The sequence below is a fragment of the Bubalus bubalis genome, chromosome 4 (genome assembly GCF_019923935.1).
Source record: "Bubalus bubalis isolate 160015118507 breed Murrah chromosome 4, NDDB_SH_1, whole genome shotgun sequence".
Lineage (NCBI taxonomy): Eukaryota > Metazoa > Chordata > Mammalia > Artiodactyla > Bovidae > Bubalus > Bubalus bubalis.
In genome coordinates, this window is record NC_059160.1 from 148635876 (window position 1) to 148653808 (window position 17933).

Genomic DNA, 17933 nt, shown 5'->3' on the forward strand with positions numbered 1-17933 from the left:
TAGATTTGGGGAGAGTTACCTGGGGGTCTATGGGGCTCCCCTGCCATGCTGGGCATCAAGACATCTGGGAACAGGAACTGTGGTTGGGGGGGGTAGAGTTGGGGACCAAGGAGAAATACAGGAGGGTCATGGATGACAGGGAGGGAAGAGGAGCTGGAACAACGATGCCGGGTTTCCAAAGGCTTTTTCCTCACGCTTGATGAATCCTTACAATGAGACAAGACAAAAAAAACATAGAGATGAGGATTAACACACAGCAGGCTATGGTTGGGTAAACACAGTGAGGGAAGCAGGGGGATATGGAAGGAACTAGAGTACAAACATTCCTTAATCTAGAGATGGACCCAATTTACTCGACACTTTTCCCGTCAGCCCCTCTAGGAAACGTCCTGACTATGAAACATCCTCCACTATGAACTTAAGACACCAAAGTACAGTTCTCTTCTCTTAACATGTCTTCCTCATAACCCTCACTTTCCCAATCCTGACATCAAGGTCTTTAGCAAAGTCCTTAATGCTACTATCAAAATTAGCGAATGAGATACAAATTTAAAAATAGAGAAGAGGGAAATTCCCTGGCTAGCCAGTGGTAAGGACTGCAAGCTTTCACTGCCAAGGTTCAATCCCTGGTCAGGGGACTAAGATCCCGCAAGTTGTGTGCTGTGGTTAAAAAAAATAAAAACAGAAGCCTCTAAAAAATTAACAAAAATTTAAAATAGAGAAGAAATGAGAGAGAAATTCAGAAAGCCAAAAAGATTGAAAAATTCTATACTCGCTCTAAATATCTGGAACTAATATTTCCATAAATGTACAGTCAGATATTGGGAACTAATATCTCCCTAAATGTACAGTCAGAAACTCTATTCCATCTCTCCTGTTACTGCTACACTCCAGTCTCCATTTTGGTGCTGCCTGTTAAGTCTGTACCCACTGTTGCTTATGACCTACTTTGTTCATTTGTCATTCACTTCTGTGGCAAAGTCTCAGAAATATGTCTTTTAATATATGAGACACTAACATGTCCAAAACTGAACCAACATTCTTCCCAACTCCTCCTTCTGGTACCGTATTTTCTTAAGTCACCTAGACTCAAAATATTGACACTCCCCTTGATTTTACACTTTTAATCCACAATTCTATTAGTTGCCTATGCCATATACTGTCATTTCTACCTACAGGTTTTATATTTAAAGTCAACTAGACCACTGGGGTCGCTAGGAGTCAGACACGACTGAGCGACTTCACTTTCACGCACTGGAGAAGGAAATGGCAACCCACTCCAGTGTTCTTGCCTGGAGAATCCCAGGGATAGGGGAGCCTGGTGGGCTGCCGTCTATGGGGTCGCACAGAGTCAGACACGACTGAAGCGACTTACAGCAGCAGCAGCAGACCACTGCAACAGCCTCTAATTTAGTCTTCCTATCTCCAGCCACAGCCACCTTTAGTGTGGCCTGCAAGTTCCATGTGATATGGCAAAGCTGATCTTTCTCCCTTTATCTCCTACCATTCCTGTGCCTTTTACACTCCGACCTTCTTAACGTTCTTCAAACTGACGAAGCTTATTCCACCCTAGGGCCTTTACACTTTGTGTTTCTGTTACTGGGAATGCTCTTCCTATGGCTTACACCTTCATATCACTGAGGTCTCTCATCACATGTTACTTTCTTAGAGCTGATTTTCCTCACTACTCTATCAAAACCAGCCCTGAGAATAACCATTTTACCTCTTTATCCCTTAGCCTCTTGCTTTGTTTTATTCTTTATCACACATTGTCTGGGGCTTACTTGTTTAATGTCTTTTCTCTCCTACTAGAACACATTTCTTTTCACTCCAGTGTCCCCATAACCTTGAACAGCTCCTGGAGGATTATTATAGGCACTTAATAAATAATATATTAAATAAAATAATCTATATGCCAGTGTATCTTATTTCTTTTTTGAGATTGTAAGATACTTTGTGCTGTTTCAGCAGTGTGTGCTCATAGCGCCTAACACAGCCTGGCACATGGTAGGCATTTACCAAGTAGCCTAAGGACCAGCTGCCAGTCCTCTCTGCATGTGACACAGTCACCAAAAGAAAGACACCCCCTTCACTGGGTCCCCTACCATCTCTATAGCCTCTTATCAAGTCTCCTTTTGGGGTCTTCAAAAGAAGAACCTTAAATCTGATTCTCTTCAGAGATATGTCCTGGTTTTTTTTTCCTCTTTTTGCAATTCTCTTCCTCTTTTCAGTGGCTATGATTCTCAAATCTCAATTTTAAGTTTATATGTCTCAGAATCAAAAGCCTACCAGATATCTATCTCCACTCAAGCTTAATACGTCCAAAATTGCACATATCTCTCCCCCCAAATATATTCCTGCTTCTCTTCCCTCAAATATTATCATTATCAACCCACAATTCCTAGATATCATCCTTGATTTTCTTTTCCCCATGTCCAGGCAAGTAGGCACCAAACATTTTAATTTCCTAGTTGACTCTCCAATATGTCCACATCTCTCTCTATTCTCCCAAACTCCTTACTATGGTTCATGATATGACCCCTGTTTATAGTCTTAACAGTCTCACTTGTCAACATTCTCCATTTATCCCTTGCCAGACTCTAATCATACCACACCAAAAAGCTTTTTTTAACTCAGTTAATATCTGCTTCAGTCCCCTTTATCTGCTACATTCATTTTAATTCTCCAGGAAGACTTCCCTGATTCCTCAAGCCTGGTTTAGATGTCCCCTCTATTTTGCTTCCATAGCATCAAATCCTATCATATTTATATTATAATTGTTTATCTGTCTCCTTCAGTAGACTATAAAGTCAAGAGAGCAGGGACTGTATCTAGCTCACTCAACACCATTTTTCGGCACAATACCTAGAAGATAAGCTCAGAAAGCATTTGTTTAAAAGAATGAATCAATGAATAAATGAATGATGTAGAAGTCAGGCCAAAAGGAAGCCAACTCTCCTAGGAAAATAACAACTTGCCATTAAAGGTATATGAGAACAAATGCTGGGCAGAAAAGACCACCTTTTCCAAAAAGAGTGGCCAACTGCAGAGCTATTTATAAATTTATGACAATAAACTGGAAAAAATGACTACCTCTTGGGTAGTCACTGGGAAAGAAACTGGATCTGAAGAACTGGTGGAAGAGACTTAGTTTTCCTTTTTGTACTTTTCTATTTTTATACCACATATTTAAGACCTGTTTTTTTAAATTTTTATCAAACTGACATGGTGAGCAAGCTTCAATGTACTACTGGTGCTTTATATCCTGACCTATACTTTAATAAAATCCCAAGTTGCCTTAGGCAAGTGTATGAAATTCTCAAAAGGCACATTTTAGAAATCCAACCACTGAAACTATTTGAGTTTGCTGATCTCTGCTGACTTGGATATCCCTGTCCCTTTCATCTATAGATTACTACATTAATTCTATATGAAATGCCCCAAAGATGAGGACTTTAAATCATCTTCCTTCTGCTGCCAATGCATATGCTTCATTTCAGCTTGAAAGCCCACTGGACCCCACTGGGTCATTTTCTAGGATGGGGAAGAACAGGCAAAACAAAACGTCATCCCATCTCTTCTTTTTCCTTTGATTAGTGCAATGGATTCTGACCCAGTCAGCAGTCATGGCTCCTCAGAGACTCCTCTCAAGGCTTCTGGGACTCTTCTCATCCTGAGGAAGCCTACATTACACCTTCCAGAACTGCTACAGGGAAAGAACATTCTTCTGGGCTCCAAGTGAATGTGTGACCAAAAAAAATAATGATTCCATGTCCTCATTTTTGCTGAGTGCACCTGGCTTTCCCCAAATTACAACCTTCCATTTCTCTTGCCCCTTCACCCACAGTATATTTTTACCTAGCAAGAGAAAGAAGATGCTCTAAATAGACAGACCCTGATTCTACTTACAAAACTGTGGGAAGAGCCTGGGACCTCCTCCCTCTCTGAGACAACGGTGCCACTGAGACTGCGTGAGATGCGCCGAAAGTTCTCTGCACCATACTGATCATCCTCCCCACACTCCCAGCTGGGGCCTTGGCAAGGTGCGGCCTTCAAATACACAGACACACAGGCAGACACATAACATCAGACCTGTGGTTTTCCCACAGACTCTGTCCCGAGGGATATGGGAGAGACTAGGGTAAGTAGGACTCACTAGTAGAGATCTGAATTAGATATATTTGAAAGGTAGTAGCCACGTGGCCGGAGAAGGCAATGGCACCCGACTCCAGTACTCTTGCCTGGAAAATCCCATGGACGGAGGAGCCTGGTGGGCTGCAGTCCATGGGGTCACTTAGAGTTGGACATGACTGAGCGACTTCACTTTCACTTTTCACTTTCATGCATTGGAGAAGGAAATGGCAACCCGCTCCAGTGTTCTTGCCTGGAGAATCCCAGGGATGGAGGAGCCTGGTGGGCTGCTGTCTGTGGGGTCGCACAGAGTTGGACACGACTGAAGCGACTTAGCAGCAGCAGCCATGTGGCAACCTCCTCTCACTCAAAAGAAGCCCAATCATAGATCTTGTTCTCTTCTAATAGCCCCACATTCCTATGCCCTGCCTTATCACCAACCCCACCACTCATATCTCCCCATAATTCTTTCCCAACACACCACCCCATGCCCAGAACTCTAGAACCTGAGGTCGCTACCTGAGAAGCAGATACTGAGTTGGCTTCATGGAGACTGTGCTCCATTTCTGCTGTTGGGGTCTTTGAGAGACCAAGGCCAGGAGCTGAGTGCAACCTCCTCCCTACACCATCTGCAGAGCCTGAGGAGGAAAACAAACATAAGTTGAACCCATCTCTTCTCCCAGAGTCTGCACTCAGCCTGCAACACAAAACTCTGGAGTTTTGGCTTCATTAAATAACAAATATTCATCTCTGAATTCAATGGAGGATGGATTCCTAGAATGTAGAAACAGGAGTTTCAGAATATGGATAGCTTCCCATAGGCCATAGGGATCTCAAACACAGGCCCTAGAGAAGGGGCTCTGTGGACACATAGCTAAATAGTAAATATAATCAGCTTTGTTGCTGTCAGATTTGGGTCCAAGACTTATAATAGATATAGAGGAAATTACCTGACACAGTAATTCTCTAGAGCCATCTGCAATGACAAGGGAAATGTTGTCTCCAGTCTAGTTAGGAAATTATCATAGTAATCATATATTAAACCATCTCATTTTACAAAACAGGAAAATAAGTTCCAGAGTCTGACAAGTAGTAAGTAGTTTAACCAGGATTAAAACTCAAGTCTTTGGATTTTCACTTCCAATTATATACTATGAGCAGGAGCTCTTCAACATTTTATATGTGTAGTGTGGTCTTTTATTTCCTCATTAGCATCTCTCTAATCACTTACATTCTAAACAAATTCTAAATGTTTATCTCTTCCTAAAAATCTTGTGAGACTGTAAAGATATGAGCTGCTCCAAACTGGATATGTGACTCCCAAGGGGCTTGCTCCAATACAACTAATTAAGCCTTCTGAAAGTGCACACACCCTTGACCTACATTTGATATATATGTCTATTGCCAATTCACATCTTGATATTTTGATTCTAATATGTGTACCTAGCTAAAGCATGATATTGCTGATACTAAGCTAAAACGCCAGTTATTTTGAATATTTTCTTGTGCTTAAATGCAGTGGTTCCAATACTACCTCTGATTCATCTAGAACTTTTTAAAAATACAGCTTTGTGTATCTCTCCACGGACATACTAAATCAGAATCTTTCTGGTTAGAGCCTGGGAATATTTATTTTTAAGAGATTTCCATAAAGAATGTGGGAGAATAGCCTTAAACATTGTTAGAGGAAATGTGAAATATTATAGTCTTCCTAATAAGCAATCTAGAGATAACCATTAAGATTGAAAATAGATTTACCCTCTTGCCCTCTTGAGAATAAGAAGCAAAAATATCAGTTTATTGTGGCATTGTTTGACTAATAACTAGAAATAAAGTAATGCCTATCCACAGCAGAATGGCTAAATACTTAATAGTATCCTCAATATCAAATACTGTTCAGCCACTAAAAAAAAAAAAAAAGAATTTAATTAAACTAGATGACTTAGAGGAATTTTCAAGTATTTTCAAGTATTGAGTTAAAAGAAATCTGTAAAATAATCCCCAATAAAAAGACATGATATATATATATATCTGCATAGGATTACATGAACAGAAAAATACAGATATATGCACAGTAGATTATTGTCTGAGAAGGTTGAGGGCAGGGGTAAACAGTAGGGACTGATTTAAGGAAAGGAAAGAGAAATTTTCTATAATAAAAACATCAGGTATGTTATGATCCCATTTATATGAAACTATTCCTCTTTTTTTTTTTTTAAGCCATTTCTTCAGTGACTGTGATGGGCAGCCAGATTTAAGAATTATAGTTGTAATGGTTAGAGTTTGCTCAGTTGCTCAGTCGTGTACGACTCCTTGTGACCCCATGGACTGTAGCCCACCAGGCTCCTCTATCCATGGGATTCTCCAGTCAAGAATACTGGAGGGGGTTGTCATTTCCTCCTCTAGGAGATCTTCCCAACCCAGGGATCAAACCCGTCTCCTGTGTCTCTTGCACTGGCAGGCGGATTCTTTACCACTGAGCCACCTGGGAAGCCCAGGAGCACATTGATAAGGCAAGGTGAGCTTTTTGACTAAGAATGACTCCATGTTATTCATGGCCAAGCACTGATAAAATCCTTCATCAGATTGAACTCCTTACTTGCCTTCTGCTTCACTGATATATAAAGAACTGTTGGACAGAACCTGGATCCACTTATTTGCAGACACTTTTGCTTCATTTTTCAACCAAGTGACCTTAATAGGAACTTCTCCATGAGCCTGGCAATCTAAGAATCTAGAATTTGGAATTGCTGTAATCAAATGTGATTCCCATCTAGCGAACGAGGTAGCCATTGGAATCTCCTGAAGAGAGTCAACACTGATTCCTTTAAAGACATTTAAACAGAGGTGAAGGTGGCCTCCGTAAGGGGTACTGTTGAGGGCACTTCTGGCTTTGATAGAAAGCAGAATTAAGGTGCCCCTTCATGGATCACAAGCCTTGTCATAGTGAAGGGGCCTGCGTAATAACACAATGAAGCTATGAGCCATGCTGTGCAGGGTGACCCAAGACGGACAGGTCATAGTGGAGAGTTCTGATAAAACGTGGTCCACAGGAGGAGGCAATGGCAAACCACTCCAGTATTCTTGCCTCTGTTGCTGCTGCTGCTGCTGCTGCTAAGTTGCTTCAGTAGTGTCAGACTCTGTGCGACCCCACAGACAGCAGCCCACCAGGCTCTGCCATCCCTGGGGTTCTCCAGGCAAGAACACTGGAGTGGGTTGCCATTTCCCTCTCCAATGCATGAAAGTGAAAAGTGAAGTCGCTCAGTCGTGTCTGACTCTTCGCGACCCCACGGACTGGAGCCTACCAGGCTCCTCCATCCATGGGATTTTCCAGGCAAGAGTACTGGAGTGGGTTGCCATAGCCTTCTCTGATTCTTGCCTCTAGAACCCCATGGACAGTATGAGAAGGCAAAAAGATTATGAAACTGGAAGATGAGCCTTCCAGGTCAGAAGGTGTCCAATAAGGTACTGGGAAGGAGCAGAGAGAAAGCTCCAGAAAGAATGAAGAGGCTGGGCCAAAGCCGGAATGACACCCAGTTGTGGGTGTGTCTGGTAGTGAAAAGTTGTAAAGTCTAATGCTGTAAAGAACAATATTGCAAAAGAACCTGGAATATTAGGTCCATGAATCAAGGTAAACTGGATGTGGTCAAGCAGGAGATAGCAAGAGTAAACATCGACATTTTAGAAATCAGTGAACTAAAATGGAAAGGAATGGGCGAATTTAATTCAGATGACCGTTGTATCTACTATTGTGGGCAAGAATCCCTTAGAAGAAATGGAGTAGCCCTCACAGTCAACAAGAGACCAAAAAGCACTTCTTGGGTGCAATCTCAAAAACGACAGAATGATCTCAGTTCATTTCAAGGCATATCATTCAACATCATAGTAATCAAAGTCTATGCCCAACCACCAATGCCGAAGAAGGTGAAGTTGAATGGTTCTGTGAAGACCTACAAGACCTTCTAGCACTAATACCAAAAAGATGTCCTTTACATCACAGGGGATTGGAATGCAAAAGTAGGAAGTCAAACGATACCTGGAGAACAGGCAAATTTGGCCGTGGAATACAAAATGAACCAGGACAAAGGCTAACAGAGTTCTGTCAGGAGAAGCACTGGTCATAACAAACACTCTCTTCCAACAATACAAGAGATGACTCTATACATGGATATCACCAGATGGTCAATATCAAAATCAGATTGATTATAATTCTTTGCAGCTATAGATGGAGAAGCTCTATACAGTCAGCAAAAATAAGACCTGGAGTTGACTGTGCCTCACATCACGAGCTCCTTACTGCAAAATTCAGACTTAAACTGAACAAAGTAGGGAAAACCACTAGGCCATTCAGGTATGACCTAAAGCAAATCCCTTATGGTTATAGGGTAGAGGTGATAAACAGATTCGAGGGCTTAGATCTAGCAGACAGAGTGCCTGAAAAACTATGGATGGAGGTTCATAACACTGTATAGGAGGCAGTGACCAAAATCATCCCAAATAAAAAGAAATTCAAGAAGGCTAAGTGGTTGTCTGAGGAAGCTTTACAAATAGCTGAGAAAAGAGCAGCAAAAGGCAAGGGAGAAAGGGAAAGATATACCCAACTGAAGGCAGAGTTCCAGAGAACAGCAAGGAGAGATAAGAAGGACTTCTTAAATGAACAATGCAAAGAAATAGAGGAAAACAATAGAATGGAAAAGACTACAGATCTTCTCCAGAAAACTGGAGATACCAAGGGAACATTTCATGCAAAGATGGGCAAAATAAAGGACAGAATGGCAAGGACCTAAAAGAAGCAGAAGAGATTAAGAAGAGGTGGCAAGAATACACAGAAGAACCATACAAAAGAAGTCTTAATGACCCGGATAACCATGATAGTGTGGTTACTTACCTAGAGCCAGACATTCTGGAGTGTGAAGTCAAGTGGGCCTTAGAAAGCATCACTATGAACAAAGCTAGAGGAGGTGATAGAATTCCAGTTGAGCTATTTAAAATACTAAAAGATGATTCTGTTAAAGTGCAATACTCAATGTGTCAGCAAATTTGGTAAACTCAGCAGTGGCCACAGGACTGGAAAAGGTCAGTTTTCATCCCAGTTCCAAAGAAGGGCAAAGCCAAAGATTGTTCAAACTACCATACAATCATGCTCATTTCACATGCTGGAAAGGTAACACTCAAAATCCTTCAAGCTAGGCTTCAGTAGCTTGTGAACCAAGAACTTCCAGATGTACAAGCTGGACTTAGAAAAGGCAGAGGAACCAGAGATCAAATTGTCAACATCTGTTGGATCATAGAAAAAGCAAGGGAATTTAAAAAAAAATCTGCTTCACTGACTACACTAAAGCCTTTTAACTGTATAGATCACAACAGACTGTGGAAAATTCTTAAAGAGGTGTAAATACCAGAACATGTTACTTGTCTCCTGAGAAACCTGTGTGTGGGTCAAGAAGCAACAGTTAGAACCGGACATGGAACAACTGACTGATTCAAAATTGGGAAAGGAGTACATCAAGGCTGCATATTGTCACCCTGCTTATTATAACTTATATGCAGAGTACCTCATGCGAAATGCCAGGCTGGATGAATCACAGGCTGGAATCAAGATTGCTGGGAGAAATACCAACAACCTCAGATATGCAGATGATACCACTTTAAAAGCAGAAAGTGAAGAGGAACTGAGAGCTTCTTGATGAGGTTGAAAGAAGAGTGGAAAAGCTGGCTTAAAACTCAACATTCAGTACGGCAAAACCAATACAATATTGTAAACTAATTAGCCTCTAATTAAAATAAATAAATTTAAATTAAAAAAAATTAAAACCTTCTGCACAACAAAGGAAACTATAAGCAAGGTGAAAAGACAGCCTTCAGAATGGGAGAAAATAATAGCAAATGAAGCAACTGACAAACAACTAATCTCAAAAATATACAGGCAACTCCTGCAGAAAAATAAACAACCCAATCAAAAAATAGGCCAAAGAACTAAACAGACATTTCTCCAAAGAAGACAAACAGATGGCTAACACACACATGAAAAGATGCTCAACATCACTCATTATCAGAGAAATGCAAATCAAAACCACAATGAGGTACCATTTTACACCAGTCAGAATGGGTGCGATCCAAAAGTCTATAAGCAATAAATGCTGGAGAGGGTGTGGAGAAAAGGGAACCCTCTTACAGTGTTGCTGGGAATGCAAACTAGTACAGCCACTATGGAGAACAGTGTGGAGATTCCTTAAAAAACTGGAAATAGAACTGCCTTATGACCCAGCAATCCCACTGCTGGGCATACAGACCAAGGAAACCAGAATTGAAAGAGACAAGTGTACCCCAGTGTTCATCGCAGCACTGTTTATAATAGCCAGGACATGGAAGCAACCTAGATGTCCATCAGCAGACGAATGAATAAGAAAGCTGTGGTACATATACACAATGGAGTATTACGCAGCCATTAAAAAGAATACATTTGAATCAGTTCGAATCAGTTCTAATGAGGTGGATGAAACTGGAGCCTATTATACAGAGTGAAGTAAGCCAGAAAGAAAAACACCAATACAGTATGCTATGCTATGCTATGCTAAGTCACTTCAGTTGTGTCCGACTCTGTGCGACCCCAGAGACGGCAGCCCACCAGGCTCCCCCGTCCCTGGGATTCTCCAGGCAAGAACACTGGAGTGGGTTGCCATTTCCTTCTCCAATGCATGAAAGTGAAAAGTGAAACTGAAGTCGCTCAGTCATGTCTGACTCTTAGCAACCCCATGGATTGCAGCCTAATAGGCTCCTCCGTCCATGGGATTTTCCAAGCAAGAGTACTGGAGTGGGGTGCCATTGCCTTCTTCGATATAGTATACTAACGCATATATATGGAATTTAGAAAGTTGGTAATGATAACCCTGTATGCGAGACAGCAAAAGAGACACATGTATAGAACAGTCTTTTGGACTCTGTGGGAGAGGGAGAGGGTGGGATGATTTGGGAGAATGCCATTGAAACATGTATAATATCATATATGAAACGAATCGCCAGTCCAGGTTCAATGCATGATACAGGATGCTTGGGGCTGGTGCACTGGGATGACCCAGAGGGATGGTACGGGGAGGGAAGTGGGAGCAGGGTTCAGGATGGGGAACACGTGTACACCCGTGGCAGATTCATGTTGATGTATGGCAAAACCAATAAAATATTGTAAAGTAATTAGCCTCCAATTAAAATAAATAAATTTATATTAAAAAAAACTCAACATTCAGAAAACTAAGATCATGGCATCTGGTTCCATCACTTAATGGCAAACAGATGGGGGAAAAGTGGAAACGGTGACAGATTTTATTCTCTTGGGCTCCAAAACCACTGCAGACGGTGACTGCAGCCACAAAATTAAAAGACATTAGCTCCTTGGAAGGAAAGCCATGACAAACCTAGAGAGTGAATTAAAAAGCAGAGACATCACTTTGCAGACAAAAGTCTGTCTAGTCAAAGCTATGGCTTTTCCATTAGTCATATATGGATGTGAGAGTTGGACCATAAAGAAGGCTGAGCACCAAAGAATTGATGCTTTAAATTGTGGTGGTGGAGAACACTCTTGAGAGCCCCTTGGGTAGCAAGGAGACTAAACCAATTAATCCTAAAGGAGATCAGTCCTGAATGTTCATTGGAAGGACTGATGCTGGAGCTGAAGCTCCAATACTTTGGCCACCTGATGTGAAGAGCAGACACATTAGAAAAGACCTTGACGCTGGGAAAGATTGAAGGCAGGAGAAGGGGACGACAGAGGATGAGATGGTTGGATGGCATCACCGACTCAATGGACATGGGTTTAAGTAAACTCTGGGAGATAGTGAAGGACAGGGAAGCCTGGCATTCTGCAGTGCATTGGTTGCAAAGAGTCAGACAGAACTTAGAGACTGAACAATTGTGAAAAGACATTTGTGGGAAAACTAGAAAAAAAATGAATACTGGCTAGTTACTATATTATACAATTTCTACTATATTATATTAAGAAATTATTGTTAATTTTTTAGATATAATAGTATCATAGTTCGGCTTTTAAAGGGGGCTTCCCTGGTGGCTCAGTGCTGAAGAATCCGTCTGCCATTGCAGGGGACACAGATTCACTCTCTGATCCAGGAAGATCCCACATACTGCGGAGCAACTAAGCCCGTGCACCACAACAATTGAGCCTGTGCCCTAGAGCCTGGGACCCGCGACTACTGAACCCTGCTCACCCTATAGCTCACACGCTGTAACAAGAGAAGTTACCGCAATGAGAAACCTGGGCACTGCAACTAAAGAAAAGCCCTTGCAGCAACAAAGACCCAGCACAGGCAAAAAAAAGAAGAAAAAAAAAATCCAGTGGGGAAGGGAAAGGGCAGGAGGGCTGCTAAATCAAAATAAGCCACATGTTGATAATTGGCCAAGATAATCACCATGGAAGTTAGTGAAAGTTAGAAGTTAGTACAAAGGGGGTGATCATAATACTTTATTATTGTTGTTCAGTCGCTCAGTGGTGTCCAGCTCTTTGCGACCCCATAGACTGTGGCACACCAGGCTTTCCTGTCCTTTACAATCTCCCAGGGCTTGCTGAAACTCATGTCCATTGAGTCGGTGATGTTATCCAACCATCTCATTCTCTGTCATCCCCTTTTCCTCCTGCCTTCAATCTTTCCCAGCATCAGGGTCTTTTCTAATAAATCCGTTTTTCGCATCAGGTGGCCGAAGTATTGGAGTTTTAGCTTCAGCATCAGTCCTTCCAATGAACACCCAGGACTGATCTCCTTTAGGATGGACTGGTTGGATCTCCTTGCAGTCCAAGGGACTCTCAAGAGTCTTGTCCAACACCACAGTTCAAAAGCATCAATTCTCTGGCGCTCAGCTTTCTTCACAGTCCAACTCTCACATCCATACATGACCACTGGAAAAACCATAGCCTTGACTAGACAGATTAGAGGTTTACTGACACCTTTATAGGGTACTGAAAAAACACTTTAAAACTGATTGTGGTGAAGGGTGGATGACTATGAATATACTAAAAAACCATTGAACTGTACACTTTAAATGGGTGAGCTGTCCACTATGTAAATTATATATCAATAAAGCTTTTTTTTAAAGTAGTAAGTCAGAGAAAGACAAAAAACATATGATCACACTTATATGTGGGGTCTTATAAGAATTAAACTCACAGAAACAGAATGCAATGATAGTTGCCAAGAGCTAGGGGTTAGGGGAAATATAGAGATACTGGTCAAAGGGTATACATTTCCAATTATAAGATGAATAAGTTCTGAGAATCCTAGTGTATAGCATGGTGACTATAGTTAACTATGTTGTGTTATTATATACCTGAAAGTTGCTAAGATAGTAGATCTTAATTAAATATTCTCACCACACACACATACAACAGTAGTTAGGTATGGTGATGGTTTTGTTCACTACCTTTATTGTGGTAATCACTTTGCAACATATACATGTATCAACCATCACACTGTATACCTTAAACTTACAGTGTTACTTATCAACTATAGATATAAATCTGGAGGAAGAAAGTAATTTGGTGCTTAATAAATGCTTTCAAATAAAAGAGGACTCTCCTAAAGATATATTCTATCATATATAGACCCTAACCAGCATTTTCCTTCCCGATTGCCTTCCTTCATCTACTTCTCAGTTCCACTGATCTCTTCTTTGTCATGTTAGCTCTGAAAGACTCGATTTAAAAGAGACTAACCAAAATACAGCCTACTTTGGTTTGACAAGTTATTTTCAGGACTGATTCATCAAATGGATTTTAAAAATGTTTTCTTTCACTATCAAGTACAAGTTAATGGTTGGCAGGTACGCGTTCACACTGCCTTCAGAGGTATAATCTTCCTCAGTTTGCCAGTATGTATCAAGAGATTTTTTTAAAGTTTACAACTTTCAACTAGTTATTATTCTTCTAAAAGCTTATTCTAAGGAGTTTATCAGAAATGTGGCCAAACTCTTAAGTATAAAGATCCTCATCACAGTGCTATATTACCAAAAAACTGGAAGTAAGTATTCAACCAAAGTAGAGTGGCTGACTACATTACGGTACATTCATGTGAAGCATATGATAGTCACTAAAAGTAGTTTTTTCTAAAGGGAAAATGCTTATGGATATAAGAAAATCATGGGACTAAACTGTATCCATATTTTACAATGATTCTACTTTTGGTAAAAACAATACAAATAAATATACAGTATATATACATAAAAAACAAAACCAGCAGCAACATGGCTGGACCTATAGATTATATTAAGTGAAGTAAATCAGAGAAAGACAAATATACATCACTTATATGTGAAATCTAAAAAGATGATACAAATGAACTTATTTATAAAATGGAAATTGACTCACAAACATAGAAACCAAACTTTTGGTTATCAAAGAGGAAAGAGGGGAAGGGACAAACTGGGAGTTTGGGATTAACATATATATACTACTCAGGCTGGTTAGAAAAGGCAGAGGAACCAGAGAGCAAATTGCCAACATCCGCTGGATAGTGGAAAAAGCAAGAGAGTTCCAGAAAAACATCTATTTCTGCTTTATTGACTATGCCAAAGCCTCTGACTGTGTGGATCACAATAAACTGTGGAAAGTTCTGAAAGAGATGGGAATACCAGACCACCTGACCTACCTCTTGAGAAACCTATATGCAGGTCAGGAAGCAACAGTTAGAACTGGACATGGAACAACAGACTGGTTCCAAATAGGAAAAGGAGTACGTCAAGGCTGTATATCATCACCCTGCTTATTTAACTTATATGCAGAGTACATCATGAGAAACTCTGGACTGGAAGAAGCACAAGCTGGAATTAAGATTGCCGGGAGAAATATCAATAATCTCAGGTATGCAGATGACAACACCCTTATGGCAGAAAGTGAAGAGGAACTAAAAAGCCTCTTGATGAAAGTGAAAGAGGACAGTGAAAAAGTTGGCTTAAAGCTCAACATTCAGAAAATGAAGATCATGGCATCTGGTCCCATCACTTCATGGGAAATAGATGGGGAAACAGTGGAAACAGTGTCAGACTTTATTTTTTGGGGCTCCAAAATCACTGCAGATGGTGATTGCAGCCATGGAATTAAAAGACACTTACTCCTTGGAAAGAAAGTTATGACCAACCTAGATAGCAGATTGAAAAGCAGAGACATTACTTTGCCAACAAAGGTCCGTCTAGTCAAGGCTATGGTTTTTCCAGTGGTCATGTATGGATGTGAGAGTTGGACTGTGAAGAAGGCTGAATGCCGAAGAATTGATGCTTTTGAACTGTGGTGTTGGAGAAGACTCTTGAGAGTCCCTTGGACTTCAAGGAGATCAAACCAGTCCATTCTGAAGGAGATCAGTCCTGGGTGTTCTTTGGAAGGACTGATGCTACAGCTGAAACTCCAGTACTTTGGCCACCTCATGCGAAGAGTTGACTCATTGGGAAAGACTCTGATGCTGGGAGGGATTGGGGGCAGGAGGAGAAGGGGACGACAGAAGATGAGATGGCTGGATGGCATCACTGACTCGATGGACGTGAGTCTGAGTGAACTCCGGGAGTTGGTGATGGACAGGGAGGCCTGGCGTGCTGCGATTCATGAGGTCCCGAAGAGTCAGACACGACTGAGCAACTGAACTGAACTGAACTGATATAGAAAATACATAAACAAGGACCTATTGCATAGCACAGGTAATAGTCAATATTTTGTAATAGCCCATACTGGAAAAAAATATGAAAAACAATACATATACACACACACATATATATATATATTAACATACATATGTATACAATGGCTCAGCAGTAAAGAATCAGCCTGCAGTGTAGGAGAAGCAGGTTTCATTACTGGGTCAGGAGGATCCCTTGGAGGAGGAAATGGCAACTCACTCCAGTATTCTTGTCTGAAAAATTCCATGGACAGGGGAGCCTGGCGGGCTATAGTCCAAGGAGTCACAAAGAGTCGGACGTAACTAAGCAAGCATGCATGTGTATATATATATATGTATACACATACATTATATATATTAATATATGAACTGAATCACTTTGCTGTATACTATATACCTAAAACTAATACAACTCTGTAAATCAACTATACTTCAATTTTTTTTTTAAAAGTGTATCAGCCAGGGCTGGAACACAACCCAAAGCCAGAAGTAAACTCATGAAATTACTGAGTGGGGTTATCAATGATTTTTCCTACTTTCAGTTTAGTTCAGTCGCTCAGTCGTGTCCGACTCTTTGCGACCCCATGAATCGCAGCACGCCAGGCCTCCCTATTCATCACCAACTCCCAGAGTTCACTCAGACTCACGTCCATCGAGTCAGTGATGCCATCCAGCCATCTCATCCTCTGTCGTCCCCTTCTCCTCCTGCCCCCAATCCCTCCCAGCATCAGAGTCTTTCCCAATGAGTCAACTCTTCGCATGAGGTGACCAAAGTATTGGAGCTTCAGCTTTAGCATCATTCCTTCCAAAGAACACCCAGGACTGATCTCCTTCAGAATGGACTGGTTTGATCTCCTTGAAGTCCAAGGGACTCTCAAGAGTCTTCTCCAACACCACAGTTCAAAAGCATCAATTCTTCGGCATTCAGCCTTCTTCACAGTCCAACTCTCACATCCATACATGACCACTGGAAAAACCATAGCCTTGACTAGACGGACCTTTGTTGGCAAAGTAATGTCTCTGCTTTTCAATCTGCTATCTAGGTTGGTCATAACTTTCTTTCCAAGGAGTAAGTGTCTTTTAATTCCATGGCTGCAATCACCATCTGCAGTGATTTTGGAGCCCCAAAAAATAAAGTCTGACACTGTTTCCACTGTTTCCCCATCTATTTCCCATGAAGTGATGGGACCAGATGCCATGATCTTCATTTTCTGAATGTTGAGCTTTAAGCCAACTTTTTCACTGTCCTCTTTCACTTTCATCAAGAGGCTTTTTAGTTCCTCTTCACTTTCTGCCATAAGGGTGTTGTCATCTGCATACCTGAGATTATTGATATTTCTCCCGGCAATCTTAATTCCAGCTTGTGCTTCTTCCAGTCCAGAGTTTCTCATGATGTACTCTGCATATAAGTTAAATAAGCAGGGTGATGATATACAGCCTTGACGTACTCCTTTTCCTATTTGGAACCAGTCTGTTGTTCCATGTCCAGTTCTAACTGTTGCTTCCTGACCTGCATATAGGTTTCTCAAGAGGTAGGTCAGGTGGTCTGGTATTCCCATCTCTTTCAGAACTTTCCACAGTTTATTGTGATCCACACAGTCAGAGGCTTTGGCATAGTCAATAAAGCAGAAATAGATGTTTTTCTGGAACTCTCTTGCTTTTTCCACGATGCAGCCTGTAGAGTTGCAAAGAGTTGGGCACAATGAAGCGACTTAGCATGCACCCCAAATAGCAACACTTTTTTTTTTACTATAGATACTTTTGAAAAAGACTTTATATACTTTATATATTTTTTCAAAAGTATCTATAGTAAAAAAAAAAATCGTTGCTATTTGGGGTGCATGCTAAGTCGCTTCAGTGTGTCCAACTCTGCAACTCTACAGACTGTAGCTGGCCAGGCTCCTCTGTTCATGAGATTCTCCATGTAAGAATACTGGAGTGGGTTGCCATGCCCTCTTCCAGGGGATCTTTCTGACCCAGGGATTGAACCCATGTCTCTTACATCTCCTGCCTTGGCAGGAGGGTTCTTTACCACTAGTGCTACCTGGGAAGTCCACTGTTTGGGTTAACATATGGAGTTTTTGGGTTTTTTGTACTATAATGTTTGACATTCAATTGCTTAGTTCAATTTTAGTC

At 41.2% G+C, this 17933-nt stretch overlaps 1 protein-coding gene across 18 annotated transcripts in view; it reads right to left on the bottom strand.

Moving 5' to 3' along the window:
• The window catches only part of USP54 (ubiquitin specific peptidase 54), a 132830-nt gene that overhangs the window by 2969 nt on the left and 111928 nt on the right, over nt 1-17933 (bottom strand). For 15 of the 18 annotated variants that reach the window (XM_006052667.4, XM_044942247.2, XM_025284732.3 and 12 more), the window contains 3 exons: nt 4651-4769; nt 3910-4050; nt 20-206 (listed from right to left, as the gene is read on the bottom strand). In XM_006052667.4, coding sequence (XP_006052729.4) covers nt 20-206; nt 3910-4050; nt 4651-4769 — 447 coding nt within the window. The remainder of the gene's footprint in view (nt 1-19; nt 207-3909; nt 4051-4650; nt 4770-17933) is intronic. The other 3 variants (XM_044942246.2, XM_044942248.2, XR_003109077.3) reach the window with 2 other exon arrangements.